The sequence below is a fragment of the Nipponia nippon genome, unplaced genomic scaffold, assembly GCF_047370975.1.
Source record: "Nipponia nippon isolate SJK-2023a ecotype South Korea unplaced genomic scaffold, ASM4737097v1 scaffold_35, whole genome shotgun sequence".
In the NCBI taxonomy this organism is placed as follows: domain Eukaryota; kingdom Metazoa; phylum Chordata; class Aves; order Pelecaniformes; family Threskiornithidae; genus Nipponia; species Nipponia nippon.
The window spans coordinates 2,495,791-2,516,734 of NW_028262353.1; the positions used below are offsets into that span (position 1 = coordinate 2,495,791).

Here is a 20,944-nt window from a genome sequence, read left to right on the forward strand (position 1 = left end):
CTGTCACCACCACGCAGTGGCTCAGTCCTGGTGCTCCCACCCAGGCGCCCTGGAGGCCTCGATGGGGGAGGACACCAGCTACAGGTCTGCAGTGGGCGGTTAACGCACTGATGAAGAGTCGTTGTCCTCCACCCTTGGGTGGCACAAGGGCAAGCAGCACCATCTATCTGACGAGCAGGGCTTTTGCATGGGCACCGGCACCTCATACGTGAGCAGTGGGAAGACCTTAAGACGTTATGTGGACACAAATTACTCATGAAAAAAAAGCTGCGTGAAAGTATGAGACACAGCCTCGAACCTGCTATTATAATTCCAGATTGCCCAGCCAGGTTAGTCACTAGCCCTCTCCAAATAACATCCCATTGCAACCAAATTAATTTGATTAATTCTTCTCTGGATTTTTCTCCAGCATTGGGAGGAGTGAGAGCAGGACCAGTAGGTGAATCAGCCCTGACTCTACTGTAGCGTGCGCATTATCCTGGTGCAGTCTCAGTGTTTGTCACATAAAAGTATGGAAATGGAGAAGATCTGTATCGCAGAATCCTCGCCATCTAAATGAACAAAACAAATCAGGAAGAGATGATAGTTCTTATTTGAACTAGTAACTAGTAACTAGTGTTACTTTCATGCTGCTTTTCTTATTTCCCCCCAAATATTCTTTCAGTTGACACACCTGACTTCTTAATCTGATGTTTATAGCAGGCTATAAGATGCCTTATTCTCTTTTTTGAATAAACAATGACATTTCTGATTCTAAAATTTATAGGTTGGGATGAGAGAGACCAAGAAGTCATCTCCTACTTCCTCATCCCAGTGAAGAGTCCAAGGACAAGTACGGACCAAGATGGTACAAAGCCCTAGAGCATTCCTGGGGACTTCCTTGGGAGGATGGGGGAGAGGGCGAAGATCTCCAGTGTGTTGAAACCCAGGAAGCCAAAGATGCAGGCTTCATCCTGCAGAAAACCGCAGGTTTTTTATAGGTTCCCTGAGTTTTTCCTGGAGAGGGGCCAGGCTATAACACGGAGGTGCTGGAGTTTATCTTTCCTATCTGCTGTGCTCATGAAAAAGGGAGTAATGCTAATTGCTCAAGTACATCATGCTTGAATGAAAGATCGTAACAGCTCAGTGACTGGGCTCCCCTTCATTTGCGCCATGGGGCACTGTGCTAGCTGCTAGCTCTAGCGTAAAAGTAGATCCATATTTGCAGCAACGGGGCCTGTTTTGCTTAAAACAAGTGATTTTACTTGTGAAACAGCTTCAGTGTGATCAAGCAATGATAACTCTTCAATACTTTTTGGTAGAGCTGTTGCCATTTTGGACATAGAGGATAAAAAATACAGAATAAATATATTTTTTGTTGGTTTGTAAGTTCTGGCTTTCTACAGAGAAGGACATGTGCTGTCTGTGCTAATACAAAATCTGCCCCCAGGAGTCTCCTGTGGGCTCTGTTTAGCTGCTCACGAGAACCTGCCTGCATTTTCCAGGTAATTTTTGGCTTTGGAGTTCAAAGCAAGATGGCAAATGCCTTACTCCTAGCGTTTACCACTGGGTCTCCATCATTCAGTCCAAGTAATGTGGGGTTGTGAGATACAGTCTGGGATTGCCGGCCTCTCCAGTCACCAACTGGTTTAGTGCAAGACCACTGGTGGCTAGATGCCCTGTGGCTCAGAGGACAGTTAGGTCTGAGCTGGTGGGATCCAGAGCATTCTTCCTTCCACCAAGCATTGTTGAGGTGGAACAGAAAGGAGATCTCACCCTCAACAAAGCCAAAAGCAAACTGGATGAACTCTGCAGAGCCCTTAGTGGAGCCAAAGAGGAGCTTGGCCATGAGCTGAAGGAATATCAGGACTTGTTGAGTGTGAAGATAGCCCTGACATTGAGGTTGCCGTGTGCAGGAAGCTGCTGGAAGGAGAGGAGAGCAGGTAGATGTCTATACGATAGACAGGTAGATGTTATACAATACATAACCTGGTTCAGGGTGTGAGTGGCGCAATATTCTTTGCATTAGAACATGCAAAGAAATATAATAGGTGCAAGATTTTATGAGCCTATTGGGGAATTAATCCAGGTGGCATTATATTGGCTGTAATTAGAGCTGTAATGAGTTTTTAATTGTTACTCATCATCTATATTATGGGAGGGCGTCAGAGGCTACCAAGATTGCTTCTCTTGGGTTGGTCGCTGTGCAAATATGGAGGAGACTCACCCACTTTGTAGTCATATTGGATAGGACAGCGAACAGCTGGTAAGCAGGAAACATTTGCTTTTATGAGTGGTGATGCTTCGTTGAAAGGATGGGAGCATTATTTCCTGAGAGGTAATCTGCCTCCGCATCCTTGCTGCCGTATTTGTGTGGCACGTATCTCCTGAGCAGCTGGAGTCCTTCGTGATCCTGAAGGATGAGATGTTCAGGGCAATGGAGCTGAGGTGCAGAGCTTAGAGGAGGTTCAATGCGGAAATCAGCATCCTTTGGTCCCTTATCTACACTTCAAACAGCAACACCCCCAGCTCACTCACCTCCAACTCACTTGTCTAAGTGCAAAACTAGCTCAAATACTCACTAGAAAACCTGCTGACTTTCTCAAGAGAGACTTAAATCAGCGTATCATGAAAGCAGCAACAACCACCAAATATCTGGGCTTGGAAGCAGTTTTAAACCCCAACGGTCAAAGACCTAAAAGCTTCTGTAAGCAAACACATGGACAAACGTACCTAAAGCTATGAGGCTACCAAAGAAATGTAGCTAAGGAGCAAAGTGGAACTCTTCTGTTTGCTTTTTCAAGCTGCGCTCCTGTTCTTTTCTTCTAGATGCTAAAACTGCTCTTTCCTTGCCCCTTCGGATCCTGTTTGCTCTTGCCTTGGATTCATCCTGAGTGAAACTGGTTCTGTTGTCAGTCTCCAGGGATGCCTTGTGCCAGCAGGGTGAATCTTGCTGACTGGCTTACTGGGATCCAAAGAAGTGCGTGTCCTAGAGCATCATCTAGGGCTTTGCAGGTGAATTTGGGCCCTTCATCTAAGTTAGTATTTGATTAGATTTATTTGACCTCAACTTTGATTGTAGAGATTGTGCCAACAATCAAGGGCCTTTCATCCCAGCCTTTTCTTCCTGCTTGATGTCAGCCCCGTTCCTCTGTGAGAGTGCTCAATGAACTGCGAGCAAATCACACGCTGCTCCTGTGTTATGTGTCTCTGAGCAAAATATCTGCTCCCACGTAGCCAGGTGACCTGGATGAGTGCTGCCAGTGGATGTGGTGTACCTCCAGCTCCCTCCTGGCCCCATTTCATCCAGTGCTCTCTCAGCTAAAGCTGGGGTGGGTAGAGCAGGATTTGCAGAACTTGTGGTAACCATGTCGTCTGTGTCTGGTGCTGACAGCAAACCTTCCTCCTCTTCTTTCTCACACCCACTCTGGCTTGGATGCTGGTGCTTCTCTGCCCTTCGTCTTGCTTCCACACTCACTAGCTCTGCCCTAAGTGTGGGCTGATATTCCTTTAGGTTTACACTCATGACCCCACAACCCACGTTTTCTGACCAGCTCCACTGCTGGTGCCCATCAGGCCTAGCTGAAAGTCTATATGACATGACATGGCATGGCATGGCATGGCATGGCATGACAATATCCACTCTTAACTAGAAGTATGGGTTGAAGCAAGGGTACATCTCCTGCCTGGGGACCAGGGCTTGCTGGGCAGACCTGATGAAGACAGGGTAGACACGGCCACAAAATGCCACTAGAGGGCTTGCAGCCTGTGCAAGGGACACTGCCCCGTTCTCACACACACCTGAACCTGCTCTTGTCCGCCAGGTAGATGACAAATTGACTTTCCCATAAATTATCCGTCAGGTTGAGATGGGAATTTCAGGTTGTGTAGAAAACCACTACCTAAAGGAAGGACTGGCTCCATTCTTAGTGCAGTCATCGCTCGTAAGTGATGGCCTGATGAAAGATGAAAGGACAAGTGGTGTGTTACATTTGCCAGTAACTGTGTTTGTGGCAGATCCATCTGAGCTGCAGGTCCTCTGCCTTGCCTGACCTTCAGAGGGTTTGATATGGGGTCAGAATCATCTGAAACAGGAACCGGTTCTTGTCTCAGACTTGGACAGCCACTTCATGCTCATCCTGGAGGCCCTCAGACCAGCCTCCCTTCCTCCTCCCCCACAAAACCACTTTCTGAAGTCCTTAGAATAAGTTCTCTAATTTTTTTTTGTGCCTCCACAGGTGTTTGAAATCTGCTGGAGTCAAGGCTGGGCTGGCAGCCAAGGAACCAAGCCCTTCAGCTGGCTTGCATTGCTTTGTTTTCACCTCTCCGACAAAGCCCAGTTCCTTGCAGACATATAAAGAGGAAATACGCTGATCCTCTGTTAGAAGGTCTGTTTTTGTGCTACAGCCTTATCCCTTTGAAGTAAATCAGCTGAACAAGAGCAAGGGTAGCTCTGGTGTTGTCATACCTGCCAGCAGTGTAGCCTGCTTGAAACCTTTTGGGCTGAGAAAGAAGTGTCTTCTGTGGCTCTGCAGCAGAAGCCTCTCCAGAAATGGTGGGAATAGAAGTGTTTCCTACAGGCTGGAAGCTCTCAGCTGGGAGGGTGCTTTGGTGCTGAGTGCTCCTAAGGTGGTGTGCCAAATCTCTTTGGTGAAAACAGGTTGGTTGTTGGAAAAAAGATATGCTAGTTCCCCTCCGTCATGTCTGCTGGCATCCAAGAAGTCACCCTGAACCAAGACTTCCTTGCACCTCTCGGTCTAGATGTTGACCCTGGTGCAAATGCTGGAGAAGGAGCAAATCAAGATCCTCAATGAAAACATTTGCCTCCTTTGTGGACAAGGTAGGAGTGGTAATTCTTTTCACTGTTACACTTGTAAAGACTTCTGGTGGGATATGGCATTCGGGGTAGGTAGACAGGTCCCTTTTCTGGAATATTAGGTAGGCAAATTGGGCCTTGGACAGGGGAGCCTATCTCATGCTTGGATCTGACAGGCTGTGATGGCTGAGGTTACTCCCACCAGGCTACCAAAGCACTGGTAAATGCAATGGGGTACTTCAGGCTTTGGGCATCCTTTGGCCATGCTGAGGGCTCAGCGGTGATTTTTACACCAAGGTGCGCAGCAAACTGCTGCTCTGGTGGCTTTGAAAGCACAGACTGCCAAGCACCACTAGAGGGCTCAGAAAAGATTTCAAATGCATAAAAGATAGATCTAAATTACTCGTTACTGCAAAGTGTTAGCAGTCTATCTCCATGCAAGGCACAGCGCCAGCATGCCTGTGGCTCCAAAGGGGTTTTGGTGACAATGTGTGAATGGTTTTGCTTGTAGAGCACCTAGCACAGACGATTGATGGCCCTGACTGAGGTTCCCAGTGACAATAAATAACTGTATTTAAAACTTTTGTATGTTGTTGACTGCTTCTGACATGGGAAGAATTGAAAGCAGCGTGATTTGGGAAAGACTGTGACCTTTTGAGTCATAGGGTTACTTCTAGCAGTCTGCAACTCGCTTGGCTCTTCCAGCGGTGGCATGCCTTTGCCAGTTGTTCCGGTGTGCAAATCCGCCTCTGTTCCTGCAGACTGGCATTCTTCTGCCTTGGTGAGCAAAGTGCAGCTGCAGGCCAGGGTGGAAATGGATGATGGATGAGATAATTCCTGAGATGCTAATACTTCAGTTCCAGCCCTCTTGGGCCATGTAGCAATGCTGATAATTTCCTGCTAACACGGACAAGAGTTGAAGCACCTCCCCTAACAGAGCTGAGTGCTCAGCAGATTTTTATTCTTCTCCAACCGGGAGGTTGAATGTGGCCCTGGGAGACTTTCCTTTGCTAAAGGACAGCTCTGAGTGGCAGCTCATCATGGGTTCCTCTTGAAGTGCTGGGAGTGCCCATGGCCACCACTTGAAATGCCCTGTCCCTGTACCACAATATCAGCTGCAGTATCTGGAGGTTTTGAGTGATCAAACCAGCCTTCATAGGTTTTATGATACTCTCCCACCTAAGAAAAGCCATACCCAATGTTGCCCCATGAAGCTTGCCCTTGAAGCTGCTACACACTTATGTTGAGTGCAGTAATAGCAGCCCCATGTCGTGCGCTCACATGATAAATATTGCTGCAGTGCAGCCTGGGCCTCTCAGCAAACTATTTCCATCCCCAGACAGATTTATAGCCAGCGTGTTAACAGATCCCCTGGGCCATGAGACAGGCGGCCACATACCATATCCTACCCAGACAGCTTTTTCCAGATCAGAGGGACGTGGTAGCCTGAACCACCAACCCCTGGCTAGTGCTGCGCACAAGCAGGCGCAAAATGTGCGTGGTCCTGAGGAGTGCTGGTGGGCGGCGAAGGCATGCTGCCCTCCCTGGGCCCGTTGCACCACCAGCTTGACGGTGCACGTCAGCAAGCTGTGCCCATCCTACCGTGCAAAACCTGCTGGCCCAGACCCAAACAGTGCTCTGTGACAGTGGCTGTGCTCCAACGGCGATCAGACGCTGTTCTGGCATGCAGCGAGTGTGAGGTGGCTGCTGGTCTCAACTTCTTTGGAAAAAGCTGAATTAAGGGCTTGGCCAGCAAATTACGTTGTGCAGTTGCTGCTGTGAACTGGAGCTTTTAACTGGGAGATGCCATGAGATAGGAACTTGTTGATTTGCTGGGTGGAGCACCAGGTCCTGAGTTTTGAACACTATGGCCTTGGTGTCCAGCTAAAGAAGTGTGGGACCAGGATGAAGTTAGCATGATGGGATGGATCTTCCAGGGATAGTACCATTTATGATGGTCTGAAGTGCTCTTGAAAGTAAGGTATCTCATGGTGCCACAGGTCTCCTGAGAGGATGAATGCTGGGGAATCTTGTACCTTTGTGCCAAACTCAGTTGCTGGCCCTCGTCACATCCACCACCAGTCAGACCACTGCAAAGCCAAGAGAGACTGGTGGAATGTGGCTTGTCTGAAACTGTGGACATGCACAATATACCTGGCAGAACCCCTCTGACGGAAGAGTCCTCTTGGCTAAGAAATGCCATTCTTTAAAACACTGCTGGCATTATCTGTAAGGTTGTGTTCAGAGAAACTTTGATTGACTTTGCTATTATGTGGAGAAAGAAAGATACCTTTGAGGATGGATTCTTTGGAGAGGGAATCGCCTTCTGGAGGTGGCGGTCTCTCTTCATCAGCTTTGCAAAGAACCTACGTGGCTAGACTAGCCAAAATACTTATCTTCAGAGCTGGGCATCACATGATGCCTATGCTAGGTGTCTTCAGACCTTTCCCTTGCTGGGCAGGAGGTCTAGTCTGAGAATAATCGAAGTTCTGGTGCTTTTTGTGTTGCTTTACCTTTTCTCCACCTGTCTTGTTGTCCTGTGGATGCTGTTATTGATGCTGCAGAGCTAATGACAGCAATTGAGGTTCCAATAACTCAAAAGCGTGATTTACTCAATTGATCACAAAGTCTGACCTTGATTGGACTAATTATCAGCTCTAAGCCCATTGGGAGGCCAGCCCAGGTGATATGTAAGTGTGACTGGGTGTGGTGAACTTCCCAGATGCAATGACACTCTGCCCAGAGAAGGCAGCACTGGGACCCACTTCTTTTGTAGGCTGTTAATCACATTGTTTACTGGATTCTGAACATCTGCCAGAATTATTCCCAGTTGTTTCAGCTTCCTGTGGGAAGGGATGTTATTAAGATTGTTCTCAGTCATAAACAGCGTCTTTTGACGCTTGCCATACCCCTCTTAGCATGTTCTCTGATTCTGCTCTCTGACCAAGTGAAGCGGTCCCCAAAGGTCCCAAACCCTTCGAGAGGCCATTCCTGTGAGCACTGATTGCTGCTGTCAATTACTGAAGTTTCAGCAACTCCCTTTACTTATTCCCAGTGTAGATCTTGATCAAGAAGCTTCCCTAATATTTTTGCTCTGTCTATATCACAGATGCCATGTACATTGACTATTTTTCTGCTGGGAAGCAGCTGCACCTAGAAAAAAGTAATGTTTTCTCATGAGACCTGGTGTACATAACCTAGAGTTCAAGCCAGTTTCCTCTTCGTCCTCATTTTTCTTTTTTCTCTCTCTCTCTCTGCAGGCCGTATCTCTCCTCCTCCTGAAACCCTTTGGACATTTCATCTCTGCCTTGCTCCAGCACTGCACACCCCAGCTTGAGGGCATCAGCTGCAGGTTTGCTGTGCATGAAGGAACCAGGACTTGCTCAGCCTTTAAGAGATCTCGGGGATCAGAGGGCATGATATTTTGCATTAGATTAGCTAATAAAGTAAAAAAAAAGTAATATGCTTCTACTTCATCCACTCACTGCAGTTGTTAATAATAACAGCAATAGAAAAATTACTTCACTATTTTCACACATTATATTAAATTGATACTTTCACATTCTTGTAGGGGGAAATAAGGGATTAACAGATATCATAATTATGATTAGCAATTAATTTCTGAATAGATAATTTAATCTTATAGGTGTTTACAAGTTATTGACTTGTTTACCTTCCTGTTAACCCAGAATTATTAGCCATTTCTTAAAATAGTCATTAGTCATTTGTTAATGGGATTGCAAGGTAAAGCAATATTTTGTTTTGTAGTAGAAGAATACTTGCTGGTCCAGACCTGAGACTAAAATCAAGCCTTAATGCAGCCCACCTCTCCCCATTCAAAGTGTCTCAAGCAGGCAAGATAAAGATGGGAAGTCCCCTACCCCTAGAAGTAGGGGACCTAGCCCACACCAGGGACCTAGCCCATGTCCTGCCTACTCTGCCGTTCTCAAAGTCAAAGGTCTAATCTAAAGCCATCATGCAGGATCCCTGCACAGTCAAAGAGAGAGGTTCGTAGCTCCAGGGGCAGCTCTCCTTGCTCCCTGTAGGCTTTCCACACCGTGTCTTCTTAGCTTGCCGTGCTGCCATTGTACTTATGAACGTACAATGGTTCCAACCTGGTTCCAGCCTCTTGCGGGTTGGTCTGTGCTGCCCCTGACCTCTTGGTCTCCACCTTCTTCTACTTGCTGTCCATCCTCCGCTCAAAAAGAAATCACTTGCATGCAAGCAGAGATGCACTGTTGCTTCTTACCATCTGAAATGCTGTAGTCCACCAGTTGCTTCCTTATGTCCGTATTATGGAGCAGCTCCTGACGGAGAAGCCGATGACAGGTACTATGCCAAGTTCCTCCTTAGCCATCCATTGAGCTCACGTTGTTTAGAGTGGTCAGCTCTTCTCCCTCACCTTCGATCCTACCTCCACCCTGGTTCTGTGCAATTTGCCCAAAGCATTTCCCCAAAATGCTTCTGTTTACCAAAGACAAAAGAACATTTTCCCCCCCCAAAACATTCCCAACCAGCTGAACTCAGTACCCACTTATATCAGTCTATGCAGGACAAAGCCCTCTCATTTTAGGGTCTTCCTAGACCTCCTCTAATTATAGCTTCCTTGTCAGGAAGCTTCATTGTTTTACTATGAAGGGTTGACAACTCCTGTAATTCTGAACATGCCCTGATATAGGGCGCTTTTTTCTGTGGTCTAATAGCAACTTTCAGTCTCACCCAGATGTAAGTCTGGGTGAGGGAAACTCCGTCTGATCTCTGTGTACCATAGACCACGTATGGGGGATCATATTCCTGCTCCCACCCTGAAGTGTCTGTATAATTAGTACATAGGGCCTTGCAGGCATGGTGCTTTCCAAGCTGGGGAACCTCAGAATTAAAGTAGCATAAACCTTTGGTAGAATACCAACATTTCACTTTTTTTCTGCTATTACAAGGTTTTTGACACTTCTCTTCCTTTTGTTCTCTCCTCAGAATCTCTCGCTGCCTTCACTGGCCACAGAAAAAAGGTTATTGCTAGTCCCTGTGGTAGAAGGTGGGAGAAAATGAAAGTCTGTGGGACGAAAGGCATTTTTATTAGTGCATTTATGTGATCTCAGTCCCATTTTCGAAGCGACTTAGGGCCCTACTTATGCAGGTATTTAGGCAACTAGTGATCAAGATCTACTGTTTCAATCCTGTGTGTGTGTCTATCAAGCAGATAGATATCTGGCCAGCTATTAAATCCAAGTACTGTATTTATTAACGTACTACTGTACTACACTGCTGTGTGTCCACTGTGCTGGCGTGCAGTAGTTAGGTAATAGTGATAAGAACATTACTGTACTTATTCATCTACACTCTGCTCTGCTGACGAGGCTTGTAAAGATCACAAGTTTATGTCCAGCAGTGCTGAAAAGTAGCTAGATCTTTGTTCTGAGACATCTGCAGGATTTTAGTCATTTAGGCTTTCTGTTTTGAGCTGATTAAAATGGTCCTGCAAGAATGTAGAAGCATTTCCTTGAGCATGAATTTAGGTACTAGAATTTATTATTCCCATTTATTATTTGGGTTGACTGGAGGTGGGCAGAGATGGATGTGGGTTGTGGAGGCTGGCAGGTTGCTGCATCAGTTGTGCTCAAAGAGTTAAGCTTGGGTCTGTTTGTGAATTGTCTTTATGGTTTGAAAATGTTCATCCTTGGCGCAGTCTCCGTGACATGGGTCTGATGGAGGACGGCTCAACTCGCATTACTTTCACCACCTGAAAGTCAGGAGTTGAGTGAGCTCTCCAGGTCCCTTAGGGTCCATAGAGGGAAATGAGACCATCCAGAAAGGCACGCTCATGTCACCTGTCTCAGAGGCTCCTCCAGATGGGAGGAACATCATCACCCACTTCACGGACTGTTCTGGATGGGAGGAATAACACGTGGACTTTCTGTGCTTGCTCCAGCAGCTATACAAGAAGCCCAGGCAGTCAATTTTACATGAGTAACTTCTGGGATGCAATTTAAATTTGTCTTAAAAATCCCCAACAAGAAAAAGCCAGGTTGACCATGTGGCTATTTGAATAGCCCCTGAAGACTTGAACTCCTTCCTAGATTCTGTGATATTCCATCTCCGTGGTAAGGATGTTCGTTGAACCTGTGGTCCTTTTGGTCCATGCATGTTGGGAACTGTTTTGCTGTTTCTTTTAAAGGGTCATTGCAGAAGCTCCCCAGGTACATCCAAGAGCAATGCCAACTCATTGCAGGGAAGAGGAAGCTCCCCCTTCATCCACCGGATGCATGAACATCTCTCTGGATGCATCGCTGTCTCTGGAGCAAGCTCAACAGGTTCGGGTGTGGCTTGGTCTGTTGTGCCAAGGCTAAGCTGGTGCCAGCAACAATCACAACAGCAGCCTACACGCTGTGCTCTGGATTATGTGGCACGTGGGGTAGGATGGCTGCTCTTCTCATGCAGGGTTTGTAGGAGGCCTTCTCAAGCAGGACACAGCTGCCTCAGATCAATGCAGCAGTTCTGTATGAATTGCCACCTGGTTAGCTTCACACAGTGAGTTGATGTATGTATTTAGGGCAATGATTTTGGATAGACATCTATCTAACTGTTGTTCCACCTGGAGCTGGCTTGTTTGGTCTGTGGGTGTTCATAGAATCATAGAATCGTTTAGGTTGGAAAAGACCTTTAAGATTGTCAAGTCCAACCGTTAACCCAGCACTGCCAAGCCCACCATTAAGCCGTGTCCCTAAGCACCACATCTCCCTGGCTTTTAAATACCTCCAGGGATGGGGACTCAACCCCTGCCCTGGGCAGCCTGGGCCAGGGCCTGACAGCCCTTTCAGTGAATAAATTTTTCCTCATATCCAACCGAAACCTGCCCTGGCGCAGCTTGAGGCCATTTCATCTCATCCTATCACTTGTTACTGGGGAGAAGAGACTGACCCCCACCTGGCTCCAGCCTCCTTTCAGGCAGTTGCAGAGAGCGATGAGGGCTCCCCTCAGCCTCCTCTTCTCCAGGCTGAGCACCCCCAGCTCTCCCAGCTGCCCCTCCCCAGCCTTGTGCTCCAGCCCCTGCCCCAGCCTCGCTGCCCTGCTCCGGCCATGCTCCAGCCCCTCCGTGTCCTTCTTGTGGCCAGGGGCCCAGAATTGAGCATGGGATTCGAGGTGTGGCCTCACCAGTGCCCAGCACAGGGGAACGATCGCTGCCGCCGTCCTGCTGGCCACACTGTTCTTGATACAAGCCAGGATGCTGTTGGCCTTCTTGGCCACCTGGGCACACTGCCTTCTCGTATTCAGCTGGCTGTTGACCAACCCCCCCAGGTCCTTTTCTGCCGGGCTGGAGCACAAGGCCACTCTTCCCCAACCCTGTAACATTGCCTGGGGTTGTTGTGACCCAAATGCAGGACCCGGCACTGAGCCTTGTTAAGCCTCGGCCTATCAATCCGGCCTGGCCAGATCCCTCTGTAGAGCCTTCCTACCCTCCAGCAGATCAATGCTCCTGTCCAACTTGGTGTCATCTGCAAACTTACTGAGGGTGCACTCGATCCCCTTGTCCAGATCATTGATGAAGTTCCCTCCCCTAGGTCATAACATTTCCTTCCACGATCCATGTGGATGATCTAAAGTATTGCCTGATGCAGCGTGCATTGGAACGAGCCACTCTGAAAATGGAAAGAGGAGGGATGAAGATGAATTGCACCCAAAGCAGTCATTCACAAACTCAACAGATGGGTGAGCAACAGCAACCCTTTAGAAACTCTTGTGCACGTTGCTGAGGAATTGTTAGTTAAGGCAGGCAAAAGGGACTTTTTAGGTCAGACCTCTCAAGGAAAATCATGGGTCATGTCCACTGAGTCTCACCTCCTCCTGACATGAAGTCATATTGTCCTCCTAATCTTTACCTGAGCCTAATAATGGCTCCAAGGTCACACAGGAGTTTCAGTCTCAGCATTGTTCAGACACAGTTTGTCCTACACAGAATTTTGCAGGGAGTAGATACAGTTCTGAAAGCATCTTTCAGCTTGACTGAAATATGGGAGTGAAGGAGGACAATTTACGTTGGTTTCTCTTGAGATGCACCAGCATCTAGAAACTACTGAGCCTAGCTAAAACAGAATAGGAAAGATTTTTGTGTAATATCCTAATGCTTTGGGGAAACCTTACCCAGATGTGTTGAAATGGGTCTGTTTCCAGATTTCTCTGCACTCACTTTTAAAATCGTGGTCATTACACATTTTTTCTGTTCACCATAATTATTCTTCCCAGCAGGACACAGAATTCTCAATCCAAGTCAGACTTTTATATAGGTATATAAAAAGGGGGAATTCAGTGGGAAATTTGGTTGAAATTCTCAGTAAAATATAAGTAACTAGTGAGTTTAATTACAAAAAAGTAGTACAAGTGGAAGGTCTGGGCTACCAGTTGGCTGTTCCTGGTGTAAGGCGAGAAGAGACCAAGTTTGATAGGGAAAAGCAGTACTTCTCATCTGGTTGTCTGGAAAACGCTGTGTCTACTTCTGGGAAAAGTCCTTTCTCTGGTCACTGAGCATCTGAAATCTTGTCCACCTCAAGATATTTCAGCTGGTCTAATAATAGCTGGTTTAATAACCTCTCCCTACAAACCTTTCATTTAGGGGATTTACGAGGCACTTTCCAAATGCAGCCGGAGCAAGGATTGCAGAGCCCTGACCACGTAACCTCTATATAACTGAAGGGTTCACAGCGTGGCTTTAGCCAGCACCTTTGGAAGGAAGAGCATCCCATCAGGTGAAGCCCAGCTCTTCCTAATGTTGTGTAGGGGACAAAAGGGAGGTGCTTGCCACGTGGAAATTGTTCCACCAGTGCTTTTGGAGACACTGTACCAGATCTCAGTTGTCTTCTTGAGATATTAGTCAAGGCTGAAGACTCTCAGTGGCACGTCAGCAGTAGGATTTGGCTCCCAAATGCTTTTTAACGAGTCCATGGCCATGGAGTCTTGCACCGGAGTGTGCTCAGACTGGAAAGGTGGAGTCTTGCACAGGGATGAGGAGAAGAAAGTGGGATGGATCAAGCAGATGGCAGATCAGTGGGAGAATCTGGGTAGAAAAGCTTGGAGCCCAGCTCTGTATTTGACATCTCAGCTATCCAGTGGTGGGGCCTTTAAAACACCCCACAAACAGGCAGTTTTAGTTCATGGTCTAACTATTCCCACGTGGAAGAGCAGGAGCAGCCAAGAGTCCTAGTCTATGGAAGTGATATGGGTCATCTGTTCCCTACGGTGACCTCATATTAATCTTTAATAGTTAAAAGATTGGTTTAATTGATTAAAGTTTATCTCAGAGCTTTCTCTTTTCCATTTACAGCTCTGTATCCGTTTATTTAAAGCCAAAATTGATACAGAGAGATTCCATTTTTTCTGTTTTCTAGACACTATTTCAGCTTTATGAACCAAAGGCAGATTTTTTTTTTTAATGCCATTAGCAAGAAGACCAGATCACAACACCTCCCTCTCCCTGTAGAAGCAATACTTACTCAGAGGTGGATATACTGGGAATGAGAGAAAAGAGAGGACGGGAAGCTAAGGGAGCTGTAGTCTTTGCTTTCCGTAGTAGGCACTCCCGGTGATGTGGTGAAGCAAGGTGAGCCACCCCCAAGTCAATATGAGGACAATATCAAGGCCTTCTGTCTCATGAAATGAAATGCCAAAAGAGGTGGGGAAATTTGAGAGAGAACAAGCGATGGTAATGTGCATGGATAACTGTGCGAACTGTAATTAATGATGGAGGACAGGCTGATGAGATAAAGAAATCTCATCTGAGCAAAGCTCATGAGTCAAGCAGGATTTGGGGAATTTCACAATTCCTCCACTGGTGTGTGGTGTTTACTCTGACCTCTCTTCAGGCAGCCACTAATTGCTGCCTGATGAACCAAACCCAATAACAACATTAACAGACCTGCTAATTACCACGGAATGGAGACTAACTCCTCCAGAACATATAAAGGAGAACTTCTGTCACCCCCACCAGAGGAGCTGAGGATCCTTCACTCTCATTTCTCCTCCTGTTTTACAGCCTTCTCCATCTGCTCTCTTGTCTTCTCTTGACGCTCTGAAAGCGACGCTATGAGCCACCATTTCTCCAGATTTGGGGATGGGAACTTCAGTTCTTTTTCTGCTCACTGTGGCATACTGGGTGGTGGGAGAAGCTTATCTACTATAAGCGGCTGGGAAGACAACAGAGGAGAAGAAAGATACGGTGGTTATGGGTATGGTTATGGCAGCAGGAGTCTCTACAACCTTGGTGGGTTTAGGAATGTTTCTACTGGTGGAGGCTATGGAGGAGGAGGAGGAGGATATGGGAGGTGCCTGGGATTTGGTGGTAGGAGACATCTTGATAGGGGCTTTGGTAGAAGAGAATACTTTGTGGGAGCTTTTCAAGGTGGTGAAGCAGGGCTTGGTAGCATGTATGGAAGAAGTTCAGGCAGGGAGGTGCTTGGAGGAGGCCTTGGTAGAAGTGCCTTTGGTGAACAAGGGGCTGGACAGGGTTTTGGGCAGGCTGGTGTTAGCAGAGGCATCGAGGAGGTCCGTGTCAATACCAGCCTGCTGAGGCCAATACAAGTACAAGTTGACCCCGAGTTCCAGAGAGTGCGGTCAGATGAGAAAGAGCAGATTAAGGCTCTCAACAACAAATTTGCATCGTTCATTGATAAGGTGAGTCCCTGTTCTCTTTTTTTACTTGTTATCTGGGAAGGGGGAAATATAAGGGGTGCTGCTCTGCTTGTGTGAGTCATGGGGACACCTTCACATTGCATCTTCTCCCCCCAAAAATCACAGCGCTGCCTAGATTCCCTTCTGCTGGTGTGAAATTCTTAATAGCCTGCTATAAACGCTGCTGCATGAATCACTTACATTTAGCCCTGGGATAAGTATCTCTGAGTCGTCTTTTGTGGCAGGACAATAACAAACTACTAGGATCTCACTGCCACATTAACTCACTTGTCTTTTGAGGAAAAGGGTTTCTGCATGGCTAGTAATATTCTGTTGCCTGGGAATTGTTGATGCTAGCAGGAAAAACGGGTGATGGACTTGGACATCCTTGATGTGTTTTGTTTTTTTTTTTTCTCAAGCAAAGCAAAATGTTGCATTTCTCCAAATTACAAATCAAATTAATTCTTTGCTTGGAGGTCCTAGCCTCTTTCAGGTGGCCAGTGGCCCCCACATCTTTTTTTTTTCTTTACCTCTTTCTTGATTTACACTACAATATTTTCACCTCTGTCTGCAGTCTTGTCTTCTTTCATTTCTACTCACAGACACAGGAACAAAACAGCCACAAAAACACGTCCACCCACACAGACCCGACATGTGCCTTTGTTTGGGTGGTGCCCTGTGTCTCTGCACAGGGTGGAAGCTTGTATTATTTGTTACACGTGAAGACTTAAGGGCTTCTTGTATTACCCTACAGAAAAGGTGTTGGTTACACCCAGAAGTTTTAAGCATGCTTAGTCCTGAAAAATAGGATTTTTTTTTTTTTTTTTTAAAACTTCTGGATGTCAGCTTCCAGGTTATAACCTGTTCAGTGGCCCAGCTGAAGACATGCTATCCCTCCGGTTTCCAAAAATACTAGCTCTGCATGTTATAGGTCTTTCTGACCTTCTTCTCTAAGGCAAGGTATATCTAGGAAGAGAGTGGTCCTGTGTGGTCTTCCGAGAGGGAGCAAACTCTTCTCGTGTATTTGAGTGTCTAAGGTACTTCAGAAAGAGCTGAAGTCTCCCCCGGCCCCAATCATCCCCCTAAGTATTGTTCATTTAAGAGACGCACAGCAAAGATTTCTGTATCAGCTTTGAGAAGCAGCAGTAAAATCATACCCTTCTTACGCAACAGATTGGGAAAAAAAGAGGTGTCCCCCGCTTTAGTCTAAGCTGTCTCGTGCGTTGGTACCAGCGTTACCACAGTTGGTGCCACCTGACGAAACCTCTAGATGTTACTGCTTTGGAAATATTAATTAGGATTTGTTTTGCTATGGGGACTAATGCTGATGTCGGTGCTTCCCCCAGTGCTTTCCAGTGGCTGAGACTCTCTTCTGCTTTGCCTTTCAGGTTCAATGTCTTGAGCGGCAGAACCAGGTTCTGCTGGCCAAATGGGAACTTCTGCAGCAGCAAAGTGCCCGACCAGAAGAGAGCAGAAATATCGCCTCTTTCTTCCAATCTTACATCAGCAACCTGCAGAGGCAGCTAGAAACGCTCCAGAACCAGAAGGAGCAGCTGGATCCAGAAGCGTACAATATGCTTCAGCTTGTTGAAGATTATAAAAAGAGGTGAATAATCACAAGTCTGGGAAAAAGCATACTGGAATTTTCCAAGGCAATGCTAATCATGCCCGGGGATGGCACAGCTCAGCTTCGCACCTTCAAGAGTTTTGTAGCCATTGTAGCACTACTCTGCAGTAGGTTCATTATGGGACTTGACTTGGACGCTGGAAGACTAAAGCGGATTTGGTGAGGGTAGAATCCAGAACAGTAAGAGGAAAATGAAAGGCCCTGTAGATCTATCCCACTCTTCTCTCGTCCTGTCCTCCTTCATGCCCTTCCTCCCCCAAGCAACGAGTAACCCGGGACTCCTTACTCCTGCTGGTAGTTGTGGAATTGTGGTCAAGCTGGACAGTGGGGAGGGACAGAGCTGAGCAGTGGGGTCAAGTTGAGAAGAGTCGTCACCTCTTCTGGCTTAGCTGCACCCAAAAGATGGGTGTAAAATGGGAAGTTTAGTTCCGAATTACAGGGATGTTAGAACAGATCTACATCTATCCCATTTTGTTGGCTTATTTAGCATATAGTTTTGCAGAGGGTTTGCAGTTGCCAGAAACTGCAGTTAAATGAAAACTTGACACATTCCCTTTTTGGATGATTCCCTTTGGTTTCTGATCCACCTGACTGAAAAAGTGAGATGGGCAATGAGCTACCTTTTTCTTTTCTCTGCTGCAACAGATTTGAGGACGAGATCAACAAGCGTGCGTCTAAAGAAGAGGAGTTTGTGGAGCTTAAAAAGGTGAAGTAATCCAAGACACTGAGCTAAATCAAAGCCTCAGAAATAAAGCAATAACTGGATGGTTGCTGAGGTTTTCAAAAGCAAGGTCTTTGCTTAACTTCGTCTAATTTTCCTCTAACTGAAGTAATTGAAAACCTGAGCTTTTTACTGCAAGACTGGAGAGAAATAATTTCCTCTAGAGACTGAATCGGTCCTTAGTAAGATGAATATCTAAAAAGTGCTGGTCTTTCTCTATTCACTCAGTCACAACCTAGGTGAGACGTCATTATTAGGGGTTAAGTGATGTCTACAGATGGCTTAGACAGGAGAAGAGAAAATTCAGACAACTTTTAAAGTTGTCTAGAAAGAAATCTACGTTTCTACATTTTGCATTTTCTCCAGGAACACATTTATTGCCACAGCTATTTTGCTTATTTCCAAGCCATTCTTTTCTTCTAAGAGTGAAAAACTTTCCCTTTGTTCCAAAAACTTTCCCTTTGTTCCAATAGCTTTTAAAATGAAATCTGAGATTCGTGAGCCATTATTTGACTTCAGGAATGAAGGCTTTAAAGAAATGTATGAAGTCTTGCAAGAATTGCACTTCAGTGGAGAATTTGGATCAAAGAAATACAAATATGCCTATGGCTTTTTTTACAGGAACTGGACAGTGCCTACATGGGAAAAATGGAGTTTGATGTTCGGGTGGAAATACTGAAGCAGGAGCTTGAGTTCCTCAGATGCTTACATGAAGCTGTGAGTATGCTTCTCAGATTAAAAACTTACCCTCGGGTCTTGAAGGACATGTATCTTTTGGAGGTTCCCAGAAATTTTGCCTGAACAGGACTTTTTGGTGTGGAGAGTGGCTCATCCTTGGCCTCTGATCTTATAAAGTCCTTTTTAATCTGTGAGTGAAAAGGGGGTCTGATGTGTCACGAAGGCTGGAAGAGACACTTGAAAATTAAAACTGGTGGTGGAACGATAGGACCTGAGGGGTGCAGGTAGGGAAGTTCCAGTGGGTAACTGGCCAGAGGGTCCCATTTCTTTCCTCATAACATGACCTGGACTGCTCACATGGACTGTTAAAATCTAAAATCTTGTTTTCCTTGCAGGAGCTGTCCCAGCTGCAAACAGTAGTTGGCAACACCAATGTCATTCTGTCCATGGACAACAACAGAGAACTGAACATGGATGGCATCATTGAAGAAGTCAGGCAGGAGTATGAGACAATTGCTCAGAGAAGCAAAGCTGAAGTAGATGACATGTATCGGGGCAGGGTGAGTAGACATCAACAAGACAGGGAGGCAAGTCTGTCTGCTCAATGGAAAAGAAACCAAAAATGTCTCTTCTCTTCTCTGCACATCAGTACCAGGACCTTCAGAACATGTGGGTAAATCAACGTGAGCAACTGAGGAACAGTTATCAGGAAATCCAGGAACTTGCCAGGCAGATCCAAAGACTACAACCAGAAGTTGAAATTGCAAGGAAAAAGGTAAAGCTGATACTTTCCAACATGATTAAGCTATTTAAGTAACTTTTGCATGGGGACTCAGTGCGGTATAACATAGCCTGTCCTTTGGAGGCAAACCTAGAGATGATGTTTTCTCTTCAAAATGAAGTAGATTTAGATCTTGCCTGTCTACATTGGGATTTAATTTCGGTTAATTTACGCAGTCTAATTGTATCTTCTGAGTTCTGTCATTGAGGCAGGTCTTTTAATTTCCAAGGATGGCCAGAAGGGTTTGAAAATCCCAGTGCTGTAGAAGGGAAATGGACACGTTCTGTTTGTGCCCTCTGCAGAATGCCGGCCTCCAGGAAACCATTAAAGATGCTGAGCAGCATGGGAGCTCTGCCGTCAAAGATGGCCAGCAAAAGCTTCAGGAGTTGGAAAATGCCCTGCAGCAGGCCAAAGATGATCTCACTCGCCTTCTTCATGATTATCAGGAGCTCCTGAACGTGAAATTGGCCCTGGATATTGAAATTGCCATGTATAGATCACTCCTTGAGGAGGAGGAGACCAGGTAGGTACAAACTATTCACCCTGGATAGAAGCACCTGCACAAAGCAGCGTGTCCCATTCTTCGATCTGTCACTTAGATCTCCAGGATGAATTGCTGCCTGGAAGGAGTGACTGCTTTCATTGGTTTACTGATAGAGTCTAGCTCGACTTTTACTTTTATTGGATGCATTATCTCAATGTCACTTTTCCTTCACAGGATACAGGAAGGCTCACCAGCCACAATCTGTAAGTATCGCAAGGCTTTGCTTTGCTTTTTTAAGAGCATCGTTTCCGTTTTGTTGTCTGTGGTACTTAACACCTACCATCAGAAGAACCTTTTTTAGTTCCTATCTTAGTTTCCTAGGGAAATGAAGCAAATAGTAGTCTCTTGTGAGCGTGCGTGTGAATACATGCGTATGTGCATTAATATGTCAACGTTGAGCTACTGACTTTGGAAGTCATTGGCTACTTTCAACCAAATTTGTAGGAAGTGGGAAACACCGCACTTATTCTATAGGTCTGTACGGTGCATGTCAGAACTGAAGAAAAAAAAAAAACTAGTCCTAAAATTTGTGGAAATAGGAGGCCAGCTAAAGGAGAGAGAAACCCGTACTCTTGGCCTTGGTACAGGAAGGGCTGCACTGAGTGTTCATGTATGGAGTAAGACATAAGTCATGTTAAAGATAAGGTAATAAAGACAGAACCACAGGAGAAAACGTTCCACAGTTACAGCTACTAATGAAGATCCTTGTTGCCTTTTTTCAAAGAGATGACGATGAACACTAGATTAGGTACAATGATGGACACAGATAAGTCCTTATATGAGTTGTGCTTATAATTTTTGGGGGTAAAAGAATAAGGTGGACATCATTTCCATTTCTTGCAGGTGTCATTGACCACAATACGAGTGCCACTGGAGTCTTTGGAGTAGGATCTGGAGGCTTGAAAAGTGGGAAGGGGGGGCTGAGCCCTGGCGGTGCCAGCAAGAACAGAAGCAAAGGGGCGATCTCTAGAGGAGGAAAAGGTGGAAGCTCTGGAGGATGGGAATCAAGTTCCAGCAGTGGAGGGTCCATCTGTGGAGGAGGAGGAGGCCAAGGGTATGGAGGTGGGGGAAGCTCAGGCAGTGGAGGCTCCATGTCTGGAGGTGGCCACAGCTCTGGAGGATGGGGATCCAGCTCTGGC

At 46.2% G+C, this 20,944-nt stretch overlaps 1 protein-coding gene and 1 long non-coding RNA gene across 2 annotated transcripts; both read left to right on the forward strand.

The window, feature by feature from the left end:
- Positions 1 to 4,377: 4,377 nt before the first annotated feature.
- LOC148053987 (uncharacterized) lies at positions 4,378 to 8,239 on the forward strand. The gene is made up of 3 exons (XR_015707784.1): positions 4,378 to 4,639; positions 4,741 to 4,819; positions 8,056 to 8,239. It is a non-coding gene; the product is annotated as an uncharacterized LOC148053987 (long non-coding RNA).
- A 6,969-nt stretch (positions 8,240 to 15,208) lies between these two features.
- On the forward strand, positions 15,209 to 20,658 carry LOC104019218 (keratin, type II cytoskeletal 79). Its single transcript, XM_087771853.1, has 7 exons — positions 15,209 to 15,457; positions 16,843 to 17,060; positions 17,727 to 17,787; positions 18,424 to 18,519; positions 18,876 to 19,040; positions 19,564 to 19,784; positions 20,649 to 20,658. Exons 1-7 carry the CDS (start codon positions 15,209 to 15,211, stop codon positions 20,656 to 20,658), a joined length of 1,020 nt encoding a protein of 339 aa, XP_087627979.1.
- The last annotated feature ends 286 nt before the right edge of the window (positions 20,659 to 20,944 follow it).

What these genes read in the sequence shown, in the direction of transcription:
- LOC104019218 (XM_087771853.1), top strand. Translation starts at nt 15,209, where the DNA reads ATGTATGGAAGAAGTTCAGGCAGGGAGGTGCTTGGAGGAGGCCTTGGT. An exon ending in TCAGATGCTTACATGAAGCT is followed by an intron (nt 18,520 to 18,875) that starts GTGAGTATGCTT and finishes TTTTCCTTGCAG; the next exon opens with GAGCTGTCCCAGCTGCAAAC. An exon ending in ATGACATGTATCGGGGCAGG is followed by an intron (nt 19,041 to 19,563) that starts GTGAGTAGACAT and finishes TGCCCTCTGCAG; the next exon opens with AATGCCGGCCTCCAGGAAAC.